Source organism: Rhea americana, unplaced genomic scaffold, assembly GCF_003343005.1.
Source record: "Rhea americana isolate MKP2758 unplaced genomic scaffold, rheAme1 scaffold_274, whole genome shotgun sequence".
Taxonomy (NCBI): domain Eukaryota; kingdom Metazoa; phylum Chordata; class Aves; order Rheiformes; family Rheidae; genus Rhea; species Rhea americana.
The window spans coordinates 373,821-396,174 of record NW_028186395.1 but is presented as its reverse complement, the minus strand read 5'-3'; the positions used below and the strand labels follow the sequence as shown (position 1 = coordinate 396,174).

The window sequence follows — 22,354 nt, the reverse complement described above, 5'->3', positions numbered from 1 at the left end:
CCGGCGGCGCAGGCCCCGGGCCCTGCCGCCGCCGCGTCCCCCTTCCAGCGGCTGGTGCACGCCCGGCGCCTCCAGGACCTCAGCGGCGATGGTGGGGTGCTCAAGGAGGTGCTGCGCCCTGGCGCTGGGGAGCCGGTGCCGCCGGACGCCTCCGTAGCAGGTACGGGCAGTGCTGCCAGGCCTGCCGGGCCCCGCCGTCAGCGCCTTTAGCCCAGCCCTGGTGTGTTCGCGGGACCTGAGTGTCCTCTGCTCCATGCTACGGGCCAGCAATCCTCCCGTGAGCATCACGTTGGCCCCCGGCACAGCTCCCCTGATGTAGGGGGTTGTGTCCTCCTTCGTCTGTGCAGSCCTTCAGACCGGAGCTCGACTGGCCCTGTCCTGAACAACTCCCTCGACAAACGGCCTTCGTTAAATCTAAACGTGCGTTAAGGGAGCTAAGGAAAAAAACTGCTGTGGTCAGAGTCAGGGTCTCGTGCTCACGTGTCCTTCACATCTGAGCGCAAGGTCTCCACTTTGATCTGTGATGGCTGGCTGCAAGTTGCACAATGGAGGAAGTGAGGAGGACAGAATTTTTAAAAGATGCCCTAAGCCCCTAGGGYGTAGATGTTGGTTGGCTGACAAATTTGAGTGCTTCATAGGACTTTAGCATTGGTATCAAACAAGAACTTAAACTGCATTTACAGTAATACTCATTACTGCTTCAGAGACTGTCTGCTCTCTCTTATCAGTATTGTAGCACTTGGGATAGTCTGTTTAACTTCGTGTGACTAACAGATTAAATGAAAGGATATCTTGACCTTGAGAAAAGCAGGATTTCCAGGTTCCACCTGTGCCCACAGTAGATAGAAGCAGTCTGAAGCTGAAAGCGGTTCCCGTTAAGGACTTAGTCATGTCATGAGGAACTAATTGTGAAGGGTTTGCTGATCTGACTGAGAACTGGAGCTGCCCACAGAGCTCCCTGGAGAGCAGCAAAACTCATCAGGATATGTTTCTCTTTTCAGGGCTCAAGCTTTGGGTGGGAAAGGCTTTATTAATCTTTCTGCAGATAATCGGAGTATTTTAGTTTTTATGGCCAAAGTTTCTGTTCTCCTCCTCCTCAAAACTCTCACCAACAAAATCATCTCTTGATTAGACAGGAATCAAGACTGTGAGATAGCTATTTTATCTGATGCCAATGTTAAAACACAGCTACTTGGTTGTGATCAGGTTTTTTATATAATCACAAGGTGGTTTGTGCTCCCTCTGCTGTTCTGCAGCTCAAGGGGAAAGAAAAGCAGGGTGAGAGGGAGTTTGGTGTTGCAAAAACAACTCTGTGTGCCACTGATGGTACTGCTACTGGTCACTAAGTCAAACACTTGCTTTGTTTTCTCCCTGCTACTCATTTTGGGCTGTGCAGTGAAGTACTCTGGGTACCTGGAATATGCCGATGAGCCCTTCTGCACGAACTGCTATAGGAAGCTTCCTCGGCTGATGAAACTTGGAAAAGGTAAATTTGAGTTGAGAAGTTTGTCCTAGGACTTGAGGATATTAAAGACCTGTCCTTTAGGACATACTAATTTACTCTGTTTAGTGCCTTTAGATTATCTGAAGCCTTTAAAGCTYTGTGGAGGTGGCAGTCAGTCCAGAACTGAGTGTCCTATGCTCCTCTTGACTATGGGAGTGAGTAGCAGATAGTGTGCTGTGAGTGGTCCTGCTGGGTGCTTAACACCTGTCCTGAAACAAATGCTATCTTAATGGCTTTAAGTCTCCTGAGAGGTGTTGATGCTTGCTGTTTGCTTATTCCCATGGCCGATTGCCTTGATAATCCAAACATCAGGAGCGGCAGTATATRGGCACAAGTTGTCATCATGGTGCAGAATTAACTTTTGCAGTTGCTGAACTGTGAACTACCAAGACTTTTTCCTATAGGCTTTAAGAGAAATTGTTATTCAGAATTGGGAAGGAAGGGTTCTGTTTTTACTATTCTCACGACCTTCTGTTTCTTGTTGCAACAGACATTACACTAGGGGGACTGGAAATTGGCCTGCTCACCATGAAGAAGGGMGAACTGGCAAGATTTGTCTTCACACCAGATTATGCCTATGGGAAACTAGGCTGTCCTCCTCTGATTCCCCTGAATGCCACGGTCTTGTTCGAAGTGGAATTGTTGGACTTTCTAGACTCAGCTGAATCTGACAGATTCTTTGCTTTGACTGCTGTGAGTTGCCTTGATAAGGTTTGAGACGTAAATCTGGAGGCTAAAACTTTGCCACTGTTCCCTTCAGTTCTGTGGATATAGGATCATGTGTTAAGCAAGTGTGTTTAGGTTAATGCAGGTGTCAAGACCCTAGGCTGCTAGCCTCRTTCATGCTCCGATTAAAAACGTGTGCTTTTTGTTACTGTCCCCACACCCCTTGCAAACTAGTGTAGAGGGAAAAGCTTGGTGCTACTGAACTGTTTTTGCTTGCTGCAGTGTGGTGGAGTCAGTAGAACAACTTCCATTTATTTTAGCTTTGCAAGAAACCTCTTGATTTCACTAGAGGGCAGCAGCTTCCAGGAAGTTCTGTGAAGTAGCAGGAACAGTAACTGGCTATCTGTTTAAAAAGAAAAACTTCTGTTAGTTTGCCGAGTCAGGGTGCCCCTCTTTTCCTCCCCCCCCCCCAATTTTTGTCTTTACTTCTTGGCTGCTGTCCCAAGTGCCCCTTCACTGTTCGCTTTCCTCCTCGGTGAGTTGCAATGTTATTGTTAATTCCCCCTTTTCACATAGAAAGCTTTGGGCTGTGGTTGTGGGTCAGTGGTTCGGGCACAGGCAGCAGAGCTCATGGAGGGAGGCCCACTTATTCCCTCACTGCTGTCGCTGAGACCCCTCTTTCCACACATGCCTTGAGATCAAACTGCTCTGTCATTGCATGGGGAAGATCTACCCTTTCCTCCCGGTTGGCTGCCCTTTCTTGCTAACTGCATCTACTCAGAGCTAGTTYGAGCTCACATACCTAGAAGAAAACCTATGCCTCAACTTTCTGGATTTGGTGTGTTACGGTGTCTGGCCAGCCCCAGAACTGGCATGAGGCAGGAATACCCAACCACCACAGAGGAATGACAAGCCAGTAGAGCAATGCAGACTTTCAGGCAACTTCASCTTTCATGCCAGGAATACAGTCTGTATGTTAGCAGGTGAGAGCGCTGACCAGGATTTAAGGACAAACTCCTGCCTTTTTTTTTTTTTTTCTTCTCCCAACTAGAGTCCCTCTGGTCATGATGAGCTTTTGAACTAGTTCTGTAGCATTTCTCACCAGGAGTTGTCAGCACAAGAGTAGTGGCATGTTGCAGCCTTGGCTACAAGATGGGAAATGCCACATGGCATTGGCCTGACTGGACAACACAGGGGCTTTCGCAATGGCCTGACTTCAACTCTTATGCATAGAAGTAGCCTGCAAAGGACTTTATTTTCTGTGATCTCTGCTTGCTCGAGTTGATGTTCAGATATTTCCTTATACAGGAGCAGCAGGGTATGTTTCCGCTACAAAAGGTATTGAAAGTGGCAGACACGGAGAGAGAGTTTGGCAATTACCTCTACCGTCAGCAGCACTTCGTGGATGCCAAAGACAGATACAAAAGGGTATGACAGTAGATTTTTTTTTTCCCATCCATGGGCTGTGCAAGTAATGATTATTAATTGTTAACTCACCATAACAAGTATGATTTAGAAAACAAATACTTGAATTATATTTAAATTTTTGCTATTTAAGAACAGATCTTAAACACCTGCTTTTGTGTTAGCAGCAATGGTAAATGAATGCCACTGAAGAAGGAGAAGGGATGGCAAAAATATGTTGACCTCTTTCTTAAGCTTTGCACCCTGTGGATGCCAGCTTTGAGAGAAGAGTGTATCTTGGTGATATCTTGGAGCTTATGAGTTCTGAGCAGTTTGCTTGATTGCTTTGACTGCTAAACTGGGGCCTTTCAGGTCAGCTTTTGCTAGGAGAGGTTATAATGCAGTGTGGTCTTGTATTGCAGTGACATTCTGGATTAATGCTTTCAGAAGTAATTTAGGATCCTCATGCTCTGGAAGGAGGTGTCCAGTCATCTTTAACTTTCCCTTTAGCCTCCCAGGAGAGAAAATGTTCTGTTTTTTTTCTCAAACTGGCAACTTGATATTTATTTGTCCTCCATTTGAGATTGCTATTTCCTGCTCTTTCTTTCTAGCAGGAATATTTTAAGTTTTTTTTTTTCCTCTTGATTTGATTTCACTTACGTTTTTGCCCTTAAAATCTGCTTCCTGTGTGTTAATTTTTCTCTCTTTTTCCTTTCTAGTTCCTTGATAAGTTCCCAAAGCTGTATTGTACCTTTAGGAAGATAGTCTTACAACTGAGCTGACTAGTCGTGTTGTTAATGCTGTGCAGTATTTTTAGGATTCTGATATTTTTAACTGACCTAGGTAAATAGAAACATGAATGTTGCTGACTAATAGATAGATTTCTTACTTTTTGTAATGAATCTATCATGTATTGGTGCTGTTTCCCTGTTTGCTCAGGCATACTCCATCCTAGGCCGTAGTCCTTCCGATGAGGCAGAGCAGTGTCAGATTGATGCTTCTAAGTTGCTGGTGGTCCTCAATCTCTCACTCACTTACCTGAAACTGGAGCGTCCTGCCCGAGCTTTGACATACGGGGAAAAGGCTTTGGAGATTGACCAAAGAAATGTCAAAGCGCTGTTCAGGTGTGGCCAGGTGAGCAAAAATAATTCCTCTAGTAGATGCATCAAGCAATGTCCCAGTCAATTGCTCATGGGGAGTACCTAGAATATACTGAAGAGAGCCACTAAATTCTGGGCCAGGGCTCTAAGCTCTTACAGCAGGCAGAATGGTTTGTCTTCGTTTGACCTGCTGGGAAATCTGGCCTTCTGTAAATGTCACRCAGCCCTTTTCTTAGGGAATTCCTGAACTACCTGGATCTGTCTCAGAAGTGTTTGTGGTTGTGTGTGCATCAATCCTGAAGAATGGTGGCAAGTCTATGTTTATCCTTCAATATATCTGTCTTTCTTTCAATGACAGGCTTGTCTCTGCATGACGGAATATGAAAAAGCCCGAGATTTCCTGGTCAGAGCTCAGCATATTCAGCCCTTTAACCATGATATTAACAATGAGCTGAAAAAGTTGGCAAGGTGAGAGAACTCCTTCCCATTGCTGTAGAAGAAAGGGTATTTAGACAGTCTGTAAACACCAACTCAAAAATACTTCAGTATTTGTTAAAGAAAATAACTACTGGGGCTGGTAAGGGACTGGTGAAAACGCAGGTCTTTTCGTCTTGGAGAAAGTTGGTTCAAATACTTTGCAAACACATGCGAGAAGCTGAGACTATCCACACTTTCCATACAGGTTCTCTGGGGGGGATATCCATGTCGTACTTCATGTGAGTAAGTGTTCAGAAAAGCAGAGGCTGCTGAAATGCCTTGAAACGAATGCAGTGCTGTAGGTTAGAGCTCATGATAATAGTATGCTGGAATAATAAGCGTGGCTTCAACTTCCTCGAAGACATTGGAGGATTATAGCAGCTCCCTTGCACTGCAATTGCTTCACTGTACAATACTACAAATACTAATGTTAATCTCTATGAAGCTCTTAAAAGTGAATTGCTTGCGGTCTTGGAGGCAGTAAATGAGCAGTCCTGAAGGCAAACTTTCTCTTTGCCCACAGGCTGAGTGCAGCACAATCCTGCCAGCCTTAGTCATGCCTTAGTCCCACCAAAACATGACTAACACTAATCTCCATCCTCATTCTTCTCTTTGAAATCAACAACAGCAGTAGCTAGTTCCCGAAAATGTGTGCGTACTTCTGGCACTGCTGACAGATGCGGAGTGCAGTGAAGTCTCCAGCTTCAGAGATCGCAAAACGGCCCTTGAATAAGAACATTTTTCCTTTGCTGCAGGTGCTATGGCTTGTAGGGAGCCGTAACATGTTGTTAGATCAGTCGGCACAGTTGGAAAAGCCAGTCTCACTGTGGGCTGAGTCCCTCTGTTAGGGAACCTTTGGTAAAGGGCTGTGCTCAGATATCTGCATCCTATATATAAAAATCTCCTTTAATAGGCTGTGACAACGTTAAGTTTTCAGACTTTTCCTGTGACCTCAGAAGTATGAAGAACTTGAAGACAGTATTATTTGCCAGTATGGAAATCTGAGATGTACCATTTATATTTGTTCTAGTCTGTCTCTGGATGCATAGCTACCAAACTGCTAAGTAAACGCGAGTAGTTTTAAAGTTGTTCTGAATGACTAGGTAGCCCCTCCTGCAGGTGTGGTACGTGGATGGCGTCAAGGACTTGTCCGTGCTAGAAATACTGATTCTAATAGCCTCATGTGTTATCTTAGACTCATTCCAAATACATCAGCTAGTAGAAGAAAAATCTTACTGATAAGATTGGTCTTGTCCTGCCAGGAAGCAATRAGACATTCTGACTTCAGGAAAACAGTGTGTGGGTTCGTCAGCACTGACTCTGGAAATGGCAGCACAAACAACTAATGCATGTTGCAGTAACCTGAGTACACGTTAAATCACTGTTGTCTTGGAGTTCCTGCTTCAGTGCCAATTAAAACTGGTGTGTGGGTTTTTTGCTTTTTACTGTGACAAAAGGTGAAATTAGTTTAAAATAGTTGAAGATGATGATGTTGATGTCGTTAATCATGCCACATCTCAGTCTAGATCTCTGTAATGTTGCCAAACGACTCTGCTTGTGAAAACCCTTAATGTGATCTGGCTAATACTTCAAAAATAGAATATGAATCAAAACCTTGTTCTTAAAGTCTTTCCACTTCTTACTGAGTACATTTATGTTTTGCAAAAAGGAAGTCTGTATGTTAATAGCTTGCTTTTGCTATCTAAAGCAGAACTTTGAATTTTGCTAAAAACTTTGTTCAGTTTTTAAATGGATGCTTTTCATTTTCGCCAGAAAGAAACAGGCAAATCCTGGCCAGGACTTTGTGGAATGTATCTTCTACCAGCTGTAGTGGTTTTGTTTTGTAGTCTTGAAGTGGCTGGCAGTTTTATCAGGAGACAGGCAGTATATCAAATCCAGAGTAAAATGTGGTTGTTCTGACATCCAACATGAATCTCTGCCTCTACGTGGGTAGCTCTTCGGTTTTCTGCTTTGGTAGGTGATGTTTTCAATGCCAAGTGCATCCTACTTGAAGGCTAGATAGGCATCCCTGGTCTATTCAGCATAGACAGATGTGACAGTGTCTGTCTGCAAGAAACTTGCTGCACTGAAATTTATTTGAATGAAACACTTTTAAGTTCTGGATGCAAAAGAACTGGTGGAAGAGGGCTAAGAGGACATTGGCTAATGTTACACTTYCGCTGCAACATGCTTCTGATGAGTTGTAACAGAAAGTTTGCTGGAATGGCAAAAGTATAGCAGACTGCAGACCAGACTACAGGATACAGGTGGGAGATTCCTCTGTATAATACACTTGCAAAACTGGCTTAGAAAGCATCTGGCTTGCAAAAAATCATGTGATCTAATTGGCACCAGCAGAGCAGAGAMTCAAGGTCTGGGATGAAGCACAGTGTTGCCAGCTCTCATACCCAGCATGGCAGAAACAGGGGCTTGGAGCAGCTATTTCTTTGTTAGCAGTGTGTTCTTAGATTAGACTAGTTTATTTAACAACAAAAAGGAAAACTTTCTAATTGCAGCACTGATTGTCAAGTGGACAGTCCATAGCCCATGACATCCTGGTATGCTCTACTTTGCAGCTCTTACAAGGACTATGTGGATAAGGAGAAAGAAATGTGCTGCCGAATGTTTGCCCCTCTCAACTCTTCTCCTGTATGACCAGAAATAAAGGTAATCAAGTCATGAAAAAGGCTAAGATCTTCCCAGACGTCTGATATGTTATCTGGACAGTGTTTTCAGGTGGGGAGCCAGTTCCTTTTCTGCACAGGAGGATTTTAGAGGCAAAATGTAACCTAAAAGGGATGTGTGGAGGGGGAAGGAACAGGAAGGTATGGTGATATGCTACTGAGCTGTCTGCTTGGAGAGTCTTTACTGCCAAGCAGGCTGGCATGGAACAGTAACCTGAGACTGGTACCATTTGAGTAAGTTTGGTTTTGTTGTTTCCTGTGCTGCTCATCCCAACTATTCTCTCTCAGAGCCAGAGGGAGAAATAGCTGTGTAGTCTTGTTTCTCTGCCAATTAAAAGAAACAAAAAAATTGTTCATGTCAAATTTAAGAATTGGATCTCTTCCTCCCTTCCAGCACTTCTGTCTTGAGCTGCTGGATGCTTCACTTCAGAAAAATCTAAATATTTTATTTCTGGCTTTTTTTTTTAATATTAAAAAGCCTGTTTGTATAGAAATTTTCAAATAGATGTTTTGGTCTCTCTAAAGTCTTAAGTCTTCTAGAAAATTGACAGGGTTTATAAATGCACAAAGGCTCTTTGATTTTTTTTTTGACAAAAGGAGGAAGGAGGGCTGAGTGGAGTAGAAATCTTCACTGGTCTCTTGCCTCAGGGTAAGCCCTCGGGAAAGGGTTGTGGAAAATGACAGCAGCCTTCTGTCGGAAAGCATCACTAACTCAGGGCCTTCAGGGTATACTGCCGTGCAATCTCTCACAATACAGCAGTATTTTGCTGAAAATGAGTATTAGCAGCCTTTCCATCATGAGTAGTGAGAATGCAGGATGCAGCCATGGCATTTTAAGGTTGGCTCTTTCTAGATTCTCTTGTCTGTGGTTGCAATGAAGTTAAACTAGTATTTGAGGAAGAGGTTTGACTGAATGGCTGCTTCATAAAGCAGTGCATCCTGTTACTGACTGAATGTGCATCCCTGCTGTAGTTTTTACCCTTCCTGTCTCCCTCAGGCCCCTGATCTCAGCTAAGTATATTGCTAAACTGCTTAAGAACACAAATTCTTCTGCTCCAGGTTCAGAGGAGACTGACTGTATCCATTAACAGATATCTATCCCTGGGCAAGTAGCTATGAAAGGGGGTTTTATGACTGACGTGTGGTCTTGCCAGAGGTATGCAGGAAGTCTGTAGCTCTACACTTGGCAAGRAGGCTCTGAGTCTGTTTGCTGAATTTCAGAGACTTGCAATTTGAAAGCCTGTAGGACTTACATCTCACATATCTAACTATAGCACTCAGTAGTGCCTGACCTGGGGAACTTGTGTCAATCTGGGCATCAGCTGGCCTTCCTTCATGACAGAACTTTGAATGAACCTGATCATCTCCTGGGTTGTGAGAAAGACTTACTAGAACAGAAAGCAGTGTCTCGCAAAACGTGGTGGGTACCACTGAGTCTTGTCATGGCTATGGTGTCAAAGGAACATCTCTTAATCGGTAACTGAAACTTCATTGCTAAAAGTAGTGTCTTCCCATGTTAATTTTTATGTGGGACCCTCCAGGCTAGAGGCAGAAAAATTCCTTCTTGGTGGTGGTTTTAGATAGTTTTATCTCTTGCTAGAGCATTTGATGTGTGTGCGTGAAGTGAGGGCTACCTTAATATCATTAATGTTGGGAGAAACGTGGTAAGGTTACGTGGCTTCTTTCTTCCTGAAGAAAGATTGGCAAAGATACTGGCTTCCATGCAGTTGGTTTCATGTGACATAGCTGTTGTTGTAAATAAAATAATGTCTTCAATTAGTGGCGTCTGAAAAGTGATGCAGAGCCTGCTGGGGAAGGGCAAAGGAGAAATCTGTTAGAGGGGAGTTTCTCCTGAGGAAGCTTAAAGGTCAGCCCAAGCTGCTTGTCAGCCCGAGCTGCTTGTCAGCCTGAGTTTATCTGCTGACTCCTGCTGATGCAATTTTAAGACTCTTCCCTGGAGTTCTGCTTCTTTATATAGATGATTGAGGGCTGTCAGTCAAAGTTTTTCCACTTTCTCTGAACTCAGTTTTAGTATAAATTAGTCTTCYAGACAAATATTAATCACTGACACATACATAACACTGTAAGGCTTAATTGCTGCTGTTAATTCATCTTAAGAAARGTCTCTCTTACTGGAGGAAGTTCTTGAAGGGCAGAGACTTGTGCTAGCTGGAGGTAGGTTTTTTGCAGTGTCTTGCTTAAAACTGCATTACATATTCAGAGAGGAACAAAGCAGTTTGAGCTGAAACTCCTGCTCTGTAGCAAAGCACCGCTAATTAGTCAGAAACGAGGCAGAACATTCCCTTGTTTTTTGACATCTTTGTACAAGTGCAGTTTAAGGCACAAGCCATACTTGGCCAATCCGACAGCCTGTTTCATCCTTTGTGTTGTACGCAGTTAGTGATTAGATGGCCTGCAAACTTTGCCTGTRGCTCCCGTTTAACGAGTGGAAAATCATATGATCATATGTGGAATCACAAACGTTATAGAAAACTTTCCTGTTTACCAGCTGGCGGGTACTTGCTAAGCATTGAGCTGACCAGTTGTCCAGTTTGCCAGCTAAATGACTTAAGAGTTGTAGCCTTGGCACTTTCTCTCTTGTGACACACTGCTGTATCTCTCTGATTCTGAACTCCTCCCCAGGTAGGTTTGATACATGTTTTGGTGAATTCTGCAACACTTATTTTGTTACAGGAGCAAATGGTTTGTTTCTCTGTACTAAATAGCACAGGTCTGTGTGTCATTTTCATAATGACACTTAAGACCAGGCACCCTTAAATATACTTATCCTGTCTAGTATTTCTGTATCCCTCTCACTGTAGATTCCAGTTCCTGTAATTGCCACAAACAGCATCATGTTCAGAATATTCTTCCTTCTTTTATAGTGGAATACACTTTCTTCCTTTTTGGTGGAAAGACTAAACCTTAGCCTGCTGAAATTTGAGGTCACTTGTTCTAATGCTTCCTAGAAGAATTCAGAAATATTCAGAGGTAGAAATAGAAGTGAGAAAACTTATAGTCTTAAATCTGTCCCTCTGCAGTTCCTTGCGAATACAATATTTTGCGTTGCACACTTGCCCCTTTGTGGGTTTGGGTTGCTTGTCTGTGCCTATGTACCTGTGTGGTGTGTCATGTGTTGGAGCATGTGATATGTAGGTAGCAGATAGCTCCTCATTGTCTGCTTAAACTGCAGACTGGGCTGAGGAGCACTGGCTTACTGAAGCTTTCTGAAGAACACAGCTTTTTGCTGAAAGACTTCTAAACCCTGATAAAAATGGGATTTTTTTAGCATTACTGAAATCCTTTGTGAGCAAGAGAATTTAATTATGAAAAGTGTAGACAAATTCCCTGAAAACATCTAGATTCTAGTAGAATGTCTGTGGTGATGGTTTTGTTTCAGAAAGATGAATTTGTTTGAGTGCCCCCTGCACTTGAAAGCTTGCCTCTAGTGTGCGTCTCAGCTTCAGTATACAGAAAAAGTGGTCTCAGCAGTAGAGAGTGTACAGGGAAGTGTTCCAGTGAAAACAGACAATATTGAAATTATAGCAGGAAACTATGACTCTGAGGTCAAACTTGAGATCGCTACGAATAGCAGGGCCTAGCAGTTTTGAAGCCATTATTTGGTGAGAGTTGGCTGCAGAATTGGGGCTGTGTCGCCAGGTAGAAGTGAGTATAATTGGACTTAAAACTAGCAGTAGTTGCCAGTTAAAGTGACCTAATAAGCTAAAAGAGTCTTGCAAATAAGCTGAGAGGTATGCATATAATATAGTCAAAACTCCTGACCTGGGAAAGCTCCAGACTTTGGATATACAGCAACTTGCTGCTTCCCCTCCTACCTTCCCTTATTGCTGAGCTGAAGATCTAAAATATGCCTCCTGCTGGTCCTGTCCCTACCCACTGTGTAAAGCTGAACAACGCAGAACCGAGCAGTTTCGCTTGTTTAGAAGATGCAAATTATTGTAGCACAGAGATGTCTTATGTTGTGAAGGAAATTCTGTTAAGTATCTGCTTTATGCTAAATATTGCTAAAGCTAGTGGGAAGGTTTGAAGGGTGACTTTAATTAAGCATTCTTCTTGCTAAGTGGAGGAAGGAGAAAAGCTTTAATAAGATGGTTCATGGGGAGCTTTTGTTTTCATTCAAATTTCCTCTTCTGGCATCTTTCCTTTTGTAGAGTTCTGCAGTGGAAGTTTATGGTAGTGCTTGTAACAGCTTATGAATCTTCCAGAAAGGTGAGATCTCTCCCATAAAACTGCAAGTGAAGTAGTAACTTCACCACCCCTGCTCTAAGGATCCTCTGCCACGTGTTTCTCAGTCAGTTGTGCTAGATGCTGATGTCTGGTTTGTTAGAACATGACAACAGGTCTGGGCAAAAGATGATGTGAACAGGGAGGACAGGGACAAGAAGGCTGCTGTTGGATAGCTGAGTCTGGGATACTGCCTCGGCGTATTTGCTCTGGTAAGGGCATGTTGAGCCCCCAGTGAATACTCCTATGTGGACTTTTATTTCTTAGAACTTTTCTAAGCAGCAGGAAGTTTAAAATATGCCAACTTCACTGCTGGTATGGCAGATCAGTGGGGAGTGGAAAAAGATGCTGGGCTCTTCAGTTTCTTTCCCATGATAATACTTGGTTTATCATGCAGTTAATTTAAAGATAATGGGCTATGTGCAAGATGTGAATTTCTTTATGAAGAAAGATTTAGTTTGGCAGGGCCTTCAGAGTTACTGGCCTTCACTTCCAGCCTCAAGGAGATGAATGGTTATTTATAAGCTCTCCACAAAGTACCRCTTTTAAAGCCTCCTTTCTCTACCCCGCGTGTTTTGTTGAGATAAGCTATACGAAACATAAGTAAAAATGTTTCCTTGCCTTGGAGGGCAAGGAGACAAACTGGATAAACCTACCTCACGTATGTAGTGACCAAACAAGTCTTGGATGAGAGCCTGCTTCAGGTGTGTGACTTGTATGCCTAGGATCAGATAATGGCTTAAATGCACTGTTAGCTGAGGCTCAAAAGCCCCCAGTTCTGCTTTTGATTCTTGCCGCGTTACAGACAGTGCACTAAGCAGCCCTCCATGAGCCCTTCCCATCACRAGTGGTAGACAGGCAGAACTGGCATGCCTGGCTACTAGTCCTGCTGATCTAGAGTGCTCCTGGCTTTCTTTCTGAATTAGCAGAAGAAATGTCTGTGATATCCTGTTTAATTTTAAATTGGGATTTTGAAAGATCATGCACAGCCTTGAACAGCAAAGCAAAGGGCCCTTTTCTATATAATGATGTGGGCTTGTCCTTCCTAACCTGGTTTCTTGAAGTGCTGAGAGTATAGAGAAGTGGAATCACACCTGTGAATAGTGTATCATCTGGAGCTTGGACGATGTTACTATCTCTGAAGAAAAATCTTTTTCAGTGCCTGCTTGTTTCCGTGGTACAGCATCCTGAGCCTGAGCAGAAACACAGTGTGATCTAAATCAGAGCATGCGTGGACTTAGACGAGCCATGGCCAGGCTGTTGTCCCAGCTGATATTAGCAGCACTGGGAACAGTCAGTATTACTGARTGTGAGTGTCCCTGTGTCTCACTGCTTCAGCATGGTGTTACAGAGAAGAGTATCAGAAGTATCAGGACCAGGCACGAGAGCCTGTAAGAGCATTCAGAAGCAGGAGTAGCTGGGACTGAACAAAAGATAATTCCAGCATACACTAAAAGAAAAAACTTTTAATTGATAATGGTGCAAATCGTGCCCTTGTGGCTGATTTTTGAGGGGAATCCTAGGCTAGCTCATGACTTGAACAGCACCAGGGTGTTTATAGATATGTCTGATGTAGTGGCAATAGCACTTTGCAACAGGGTAATTTTTAGGATTCTCAGCACCAGGGGACAGAAGGTACTAACGACTGTTTTGCATCTGGGGTTATTGCTTCTGGGACAGCTCTATGCTGAAGATGCAGGTAGTGTCTTGGCCCTGTTGTGAGTTGATTTTCAGATCCACAGAGAAAATGGATGCTTGCTTACTCTAATTGTGGTACTGGTAGAGATGACCTTCATGTGCTTTTCCCAGTACCTACTCTGTTTATATCAAATCAACAGTTCCTTAATAAACGCTGAGCATTACTCACAGTGTAGTTGTTGGCTTATAAAGTCCTGGGAACTGCTTCAAGGATCAGTTTCAGCCTAGACTTGCTATATGAAGTCCTTTCTGACTAAGTGTGTGCTGAATAGTTCGTCCTTTCCTTTCAGCTTCCTGTAATTATCCCTCTTCTAAGACCTCTTGTTCTCTTGAAAGTGGTTTTGTCAATTTGCCTGGGTGCTGAATTAAGGGACTTTTTAAAAAAAAAAAAAAAAAAAAAAAAAAAAAAAAAAAAAAACTTGGGAATGAGCTGACCATCTTTCCTCTCTTTGCTTTAAGTGCCCTTGCCTTATCATAGACCTGAGCAGACTTGACAAACTCTTCTGTCATGATCTCAGGTTTAGGATGATAGTGCATGTCATCAGCATTCAGTGCTTTTGGAATGAACACTTGTGAAAGCTCTCTGGTRAGTGTATCCTTCCACTTAAATGTCTGTCTGGCTTAGAGGCAGTGCTTGAAAATCATTCTGGATCTTTTGCAGTGCTAAGAATCATAACAAATTGAATTAGAGAAGAGTCATCCTCAAAAAAGCAGTCAGGTAAGCATAGATCTTCAGATGACAGTGAAAGTTCACATGGCTTTTGTGCCTTCATCTTTGAATTTTGACATCTGGTGCACCTGTAATAGGAAGATATAATAGCTCTTGATCAGAGAGCCTGTTCAGACTTAAGTTTCCTTCAGACCYGAGGTGTTTCTGAGCATGTTCCTTGTAGTGCTTTACTCTAAAGATAGACTTCGTAGCGATCTTGGCCACTTAAAGCACTGACAGCTGGACATCCCCAACCAACACACTGGAGAGAGAAATGAGTATGACTTACTGCAAAATCACTTTCATAGATAGTGGATAAGTGGTGTCTTAATTTAGGTGGCTTTCTGAGGCYGTGTTGCATGCCTGGGGACATGCCTGTGATGGAGACATGTAGCATGCTCTTCTAATAATTGCCATAGTCTAGGGTTCTAAATAGCTATGCTATTTCTTCTTTACATGTGACAGTGGGTTACCCAGCACATCTTGTTAGCAACCAGCYGATAACAGCCTCAGTGCCTGCTGCTTTTGCATCCAACTCTAGCCTCTTSCTACTGCTTTTGTGCTTCAGAACTGGAGATCTTTAAGTGTGGAGAACTCCATTCATCCTTTCCAAGCCTTATGCTTTGAACTTTTTGAAATTAAACTGGTGATGGGATCCCTGTGCAATGACTGCAGTACTGTGCTTCTATATTTGCTGTAGCTGGGCTTTCTTCTTGCCATTCAGAAGGGTTATGGCCTGTCAGTAACCTCTTTTGAGGTCTATGTGATGCATTTAAGAGAGACCATGCTTACTTCCTGGTAGCAGCAGCATTTCTCCAAGCTTTCATATCAGAATAGAAGTTCCTTTTGGATTTGTGTGGTTTTGGGTGAAGAACATTTTTCAGGCAATTGCCCTTCAAAAAGGTCTTCACTCCTTTGTAGATCTGTGCTCCAGAGGTGTACACATAACATGTACTTTTTCAAAGTGCTCTTCTGCAGCTGTGGTATGAAATATACCATATTGTTCCAACTACAGAGTCAAAGCATTCCTTCCTTCTCCATAGTTGGTGGCCATCTCACTAGGGTTTAAAGAGAAGTGTTATTACTGTAGGCAGAATGCCTTCCTTCTAAACGCATGAAGATACTTCTCTCTAAAAGTCACTGTCTCCTAAAGAAGTTTCCCTGTGATGTAAAAGTCTAGACTTCCAGGCTGTATTCTGTCTGCAAAGTTGATTATTTGTTTCTATGAGAATATTCTTCTCACTATGGGTTGTCTCAGTGCARTACTGTTGGGAGCTGCTGCTTTAAAGCATGGGCTTAATAAGAGCTACGCTAGCAGGAGCTGTGCCTTGTTACATGCACASTTGCTTTCCAGATGCCTTGTATTTTGGCAAAAATTTGATCTGCTGCGTTAGGTGCCCTTATGGCACTGTTTTTTTCCTGCAACCTTTCTAGAGACAAGAAAGGGGAARCTGGGTAAGAGGCAACTACAGTAAGAAAGCAGATTAAACCAATTTTAAAGCCTTAGTTAAATGTTCCCTGTGAACTATAGCTTTAACACAGGACAAGGGCGATGATGATTATAAATGACCAGTGAGCTGGAATGTTGTTTATTGTAAAYTGATGATCAACTGTCTAGTCTTTATGAAGAATGAATTAAAATAGCTGGTACCAACAGACTTGTGTCTGAACTTGAAAGTGTGTGTGTATTGTGTGTGTGTGTTGCTGCCTTGTGAGACTGAGTGAGCTGCTGCCAACTTACTTTTAAAGGATGGAAACAAACATTAGAGTGGAGTCCTAGCTGGAGCATGCTGTTCTTCTACCTGCAGGAGCAGCAAACACTTTGAACGCAATCCAACTCTGTGTCTTCAGGGCTGTGTATTTCCCTTCCACTTTCCTTTTGATTGTGTAGCCATTAGGTGGAAATGAAAGAGATGAACTGATCAAACACTCCTTGGAATGGCTTTAGGGTTTCAGTTTGAATATTTTTTTTAATTAGCTTCATGTAAAGACTTTATTACTTCAAATAGCAGCCATGAAACTAGCAGACTCGCAGTTTGATCCTTTGTTTTTCTGGTGCACAAGAAGTCTCAGTAGCTGTAGGTTTTATACCCAGCTAGACCGTCTGAATCACAGCTAACAGCCAGTGGAAACATCAAGTGATTATCTTATAAGTATGCCTATCAGGGACACATAAAAAGAAGTGCTGTATGTGTATAGTATTAGACTGACAAGTAGCAGAGGAAAAAAGCAGCTGCATTCTAACAAGAGCAAAGATGGTTTTCTCTAATAAAGTACAGAATACTGTAGCACATCAAGTATAATGATATTTTTTCACTTTAGAAACATTTCTTTCCTTGCCCTAGTTGCTAGGACTTTATGCTATGAACTGGAGGAATGATATAAGCATTTTTTAYCTCTGATTAATTTTCAAAGGACTAAGAAAAGAGATCAGCTAAAGTGACTGCTAGTAGTTTCCTCTTTAGAAGCCTCCCCTCCCCTTTCTCTTGGGCAGARTGCATACTGGATAGCACTGCCAGCCTGAAGCTGAGTGTAACACAAGATATTCCYACTATCTGTGTGGACCCAGAGTTTTGAAAGGTTTGGCAATAGAAGGTTACCTGTTAAATGAAACTGTAATGTGGAATCTAATTAGCTGGAGTGAACTAGGACAGTGACTATGTGCTGACTTSTTACTATGTATCCTAGTTTGTGCCAGACTAGAAGTCTGCCCCAGGTTTATTTCTGGCAATCTTAAATTGTTGAATTGTTCWGTGCTTTTATTATCCCAAACTGTAAATTGAGACAGCCTTTGCAAGAGGCTGATTGTCTTGATTCAGACTTACGGTCTCATCCCATTTCTGCTGGATGTCATTTGAGTCAGCGGTATTGAGTTGTTTCGTGTGGCTCTGAAAGCATTAGAGCAGAATAAAACCTTGTTTTTTCAGGATCATCCGAGGGAGATGAATAATCTGGTCTGACCTCATAGCTATCCCTGCTTTGAGCAAGAGGTTAGACTATAGACCTCCTGAGGTTCCTTGCAACCTGATTGATTTTTGTGATGTAAGAAAAAGCTGGTTGTCTTTCAAGGATGTTGAATATGTGAGGTATACATTTTGTGTGATATGTCATCTTCTCATCCTTTGGTCTGTGAAGTGTCTGTTTTCCTCACAATTACTGCTTTCTTGCCTTCTGGTTAGCAGTCTGTAAGTTGATATCCTCTAAGGAACATGCTTCTCTATKTTGCTACTAGTAATTTGATTTAAATTTGCAGAGATCACTGCTGCAGCAGAGCATGCTGAACATGCCAAAGTGGCTGCAGCTGCTGAAAGAGTAGCAAAAGTYGGTTTGTCTTGAACTGAGAGAAGATAGCCATCTTTCAAATACACATCCTTTGATCCTCAGAGAATCTGTAGCACAGGTATGGGATATCTTGTGGAAAGATTTCCAGGGCTGTTTGACTTTTTTCCAGAGTTCATTCCATGAATGATGGAGGGATGAGACTAACTTCCCAGCAGTGTTTCAATACCATCTATATTGTGACAAGTTAGAGAAACTCCCTCYGTATCAGTACTCCTCCATACATGATCTGTGTTGCCAGTTGTAGTAGCAACATGAGCAGCACAATATTGAAATGTGCAACTGGCATGTTAAAAAGCAGCATGAATGTGCGTAATGGATGTGTTCTGTTCCAGATGCTTAGTGGCTTTGGGGACAACAGAGAACTCTACAATACCTTTGGATGTACCGCATCTCCCCTGTAGAACTTGCACTGTTTGACCAACACTTTTTTTTTTAAAAAAAAATAAATAAATAAAGCTCTAACAGCTTGCAAGGGCCAGAGAGCAGGAGGTGCTGGGCTATCAGCAGGATGAGACGATGGGAAAGCATAGTTAGAGGAGGCACTGAAGGAGCAGAGCTTTTGGCAGCAAGGTCAGTGCTGTTGAACTGTAGCCGTGTAGAAGATGAAGTAGGTGATCTGAGTCCTGATCAGTGATGCAAGAGATGCTGCTTTGAAGTACAGAGAGGAAAAAAAAAATCACATCTTAGAAACATGTCTGATTTACCTCCAGAGGAAAACTGCCCCTATACCTAGGTACTGGCTTTTCTTCTAGTAACATTAAAGAGCTGGATTGGTGGGGTAGTGGTAGGTCAAAGGGAGTGGTGGAGGAGAGGTGGTGATGGCTTTGCTTCGTACCAAATCTGTTACCATCTCAGTGTCTGCTGGAACCTTTAAGATGGGTAAGGACCCAGCCGTAGGTGTGAGTGATGAGGCAGGAGGGAACTAAGGAGAAACAAGTTGCTGGAAGTACTGTGTATCTTGAATCTTTTGCAAGTGTCTTAACATTGTGGCTAGGCTTTTGCTTGGGTGTTAATGCCTTAGGCAAACAGGAAGGGGAGATGTGCAAAGAAGATGGGAGCAAACATACAGTGAGAAGCAATAGAAAACTCTGAACGGAAGAATGGTGAATCCTTCAGGAGACAGAGGACTAATTTCCCAAAGGCAAAGAGCAAGTATATTGGCAGTAGATTTCCCAGAGTATGTTGGAAAAGCACAGGTTTTGTAGTGTACATGATCTCATATAAGAAAAGAGGTGGCCTCAAGGGCACTCTCAAGGTTTCTCCAAAGTGGGCTTTCTAGTTTTGCATTTATATCACTTAATATTTCATTTCTTCCAAGCCCTAGGTGAGGAATTTTTTTGGCTTTCGTGGGAATTTTTGCCTGTTCCATTTGTRCTAATCTGCAAAGCTCTTGATGACTCTTTCAGGGATACTGTAAACGTGTTATTAACAATTGACTTTTTAATGCTTAGAGCCACTGATACAGAAATAAATAGAAATAAAATGAACAAGTGACCATCGGAAAGATACTGACTGGTATTTTATTATCATAGGACTTCCTCAGCCGATGAGAAGAACCATTCTCGGACAGAAAGGAGGTCTACCTCTGGACATGCAGAGAACTCAAGATAGCATCTGTGTTCCAGGGGAAGGATGAAAGCATACTGTCTTGTTTGGAGAGTGTGAAGTGGAGGTTCTGTTCATCTATACACAACCCATTTTTCTAGAAGCTAGTTCTTGTTTTTCCATTCTGAGGCTCAGTTTTCAGAAGAGCTAAGCTCTGCTGTGTGAAAAAGGAAAAATGTTCTCTTCTCTCTGTCACACTGAAGAAATTTTTTTCTGATGTCCTACCTCTCCCAGGTTCTGGACTACTTTGGGGGAATCTGAAAAGTAGGATGCCATGAAGTCTTGTATTGTTTATACAAATTGTTCTTTAAAAATTAGGTTTAATATTGGTTCTTGTTCTGAGAAAATAAACCAATCTGAGAATTAATGCTAGCAAGACTTGTGCCAGTTTATTGTGCAAGAGTGATGAATGTGCCTTTCAGTGTAAGGAACTGGAATTTGGAAGCAGAGTTCAGTTTGTTGTTAGTATAGCTAGCTGCATTCTTAGGCAACGCAGTGTGTTTTTCCCTTTGTTTTGGCTGAACATTCCTGTGCATGTTGATGCTAAATTTCAAATTACTTAACATCAACATTTTTCTGTTCAAGTATTGCTGACTTTTCTAACTTTGCTCAGGTTGGTTTCCCTCTGGAGCAAAATCTACCGTATCCTCCCTGCATGTCTCTGAACATAGACCTTTGTAGTGTGAYTGAGTTAATAGATGCAAAACCAAATGCCTGTTAGTGAACCCGTGGCAGGCAAGCACAGAACTAGCRAGAAACCACTTCAATCCCATGGAGGAGGAACCTGGTAACATGAAACGATGTTTTCATGGTTTTTGTCCCATCCATGTTTGGCTAGGATGGATGATGTCTTCAAAACATAATTCAGTGCCTTGTTGACTTGCAGGGCATGGAGGGTTGCCCGCGGTAAGTGTGTGATCCAAGGTGGCTGCTTGCCAAGAAAGAAATGTCTTAAGCATTCTTGTTTTCCTCAGTTCTGCCAGCATCTTTACRGCTTTTGCATTCCATACCACCAGACTTTGACAGTATCTTAAAATAAAATGCCCTCTCTGTAAGATGCTCTGAAAAGAGAAAAGTGGAGAAAAGCTTTGCGTTGGCAGCACCTTCTAAGCACACTTCTGGACCCTTCTGCTTGTCTATTTATTCTGGTCTTCTGCCTCTGGAGAAAGAACATTTTGGTAGCTTAGAGAAAGAAGATCAGATCCTGGTAATGCTGCTTAGTTTGAAGAAAGAACAGATAGAAAGGGAATGTGGAGTTTGGGTCCTTTTTCATCTTTTCCCTAAGAAAAATCAGATTTTTTTTTTTTGTAGATCTGCTTTTTCCAAAAGATGCCAAGAGTATGAATCTGGTGATTAGAAAGGAAAAAATGCAGCTGTATAATACTAATTTTCTTAAATTACACACTAAAGTGCTTTATCKRTCTAACATGCTCTAGGTGACCCTGCWGAGCAGGGAAGGGTTGGACTAGATGATCTCCAGAGGTCCCTTCCGACCTTACTGATTCTATGATTCTATGATCTTGCTTCCAGAGTGATAGTACACAACTGAAATGCAAATATTGCCTGTAGTTGGCAAGACTTATAACTGAGTTGAGCAGGCAACTCAAAGCAATGCTTTGATTAAAAGATTACAAGCCTGTGGTCTTGTTTTGTTAAATGTGGCCAATTTTCTTGTGTTTAGATTTCCATAGCTGTTGTGGCCAGGGGTTTCCCAGCTGTTCTTCTGTCACACAGAYTATGAAGGTGGCCTTACCTCAAGCTGTTTTTCTTTTTCTTTCTTTTTTTYCCCCTAGGACAATATTGAAACCTCATCCCCATCAATTGCCATTTGATTGGCAATGAAGTGGATGACTTGCTGATTCCTTTTTTGCTGGGCAGACACTAGATGGCAATGCATTCCTCGTAATACTTTGTCAAAGACAAGCAGTTYAAGGGTTCATTTCTGAAGGGGTTTCTGTCTGGATATTGGTCTCTTTCTGTACAAATTGTTCCAATAACTTCGTTTCATCAGAAGCTGATGCCAGTTGCATACAAGGAACAGAGAACTTAGTGTTTCGTGACTGTTAGAATAAGACATGAGACCTGGAGACATAAATGCGGTAGAGTTTCCTAGCGCAGGATAGCWGTGCCTTCATGAGAGCTTCCATTTGCAGATCTGATGTGTTTTGGCATTTGTCTGATAGCCTTCGGCTGCTGGCATTAAGTGAGCATGGGTGGGTGCRTTTGAAAATGGAAACTTGTACCTGTGTAAATAGCCGACACTGGAAAGGCAGAACCTGCGGCTTTCCAAACTTGAAAGGAGAAAATGCCTTATAGAAGATGTCAGTCCAGCCGAACCTTAAGCATATACTCTGTACTTTGTGCCCGATGCTCGGGTGCTGGTGAGGTGGCTCGCTGCGTAACGCGAGGGAGGTCTGTAAGTCTTGGCAGGATCTCAGCTCCTGCTGTCAGCCGCCTGCTGCAGACTGCACGTTGCAGTGCTTCAGTAATGGCAATTACCCTTCCCGGAGGACGTCTCCCAGCCCGGGCCTGTAACTTGCATTTCACCTAGGGTCTGTCCCCAGGTTGATGGCTAGTTTGCTGATACGTTACGGACTTCTCATTCTTAACTAAAGCTGACCAAAGTGTAATTTTCAATTTTTCTCTTTATATAATAAATAATTGCCAATAATTACTGCTTTTTTTTTCTTTTTCTTTTTTTTTTTTTTAAGGAATACAAACTTTCAGTCTCTGGGCAATGTCAAAAATGTTAGATCTCTAATGAGCATTTAAACAGAAATTCAACTCTGAGAAAAACTGAAAAAATTTGTGGAGATTTGCAATTTGTAATTGTTAAACTTTGACCTTTAAATTTGCTATTATGATTTTTTGACCAAAATACCTTTTAATTTTTTTTCCTTCTCTTCCAAATAGTTTTAAA

The 22,354-nt window shown here is 42.4% G+C and overlaps 1 protein-coding gene across 1 annotated transcript in view; it reads left to right on the top strand.

Annotated features, from left to right (window-relative positions):
- FKBP6 (FKBP prolyl isomerase family member 6 (inactive)) overlaps window positions 1–19,391 on the top strand; it is a 21,221-nt gene extending 1,830 nt beyond the window's left edge. Inside the window, exons 2-9 of the mRNA XM_085308414.1 lie at window positions 13–160; window positions 1,397–1,486; window positions 1,995–2,197; window positions 3,479–3,598; window positions 4,514–4,708; window positions 5,033–5,142; window positions 7,728–7,818; window positions 19,362–19,391. Of these exons, the coding sequence (XP_085164540.1) occupies window positions 13–160; window positions 1,397–1,486; window positions 1,995–2,197; window positions 3,479–3,598; window positions 4,514–4,708; window positions 5,033–5,142; window positions 7,728–7,806 (945 nt within the window). The 3' untranslated portion in view covers window positions 7,807–7,818; window positions 19,362–19,391. The remainder of the gene's footprint in view (window positions 1–12; window positions 161–1,396; window positions 1,487–1,994; window positions 2,198–3,478; window positions 3,599–4,513; window positions 4,709–5,032; window positions 5,143–7,727; window positions 7,819–19,361) is intronic.
- The last annotated feature ends 2,963 nt before the right edge of the window (window positions 19,392–22,354 follow it).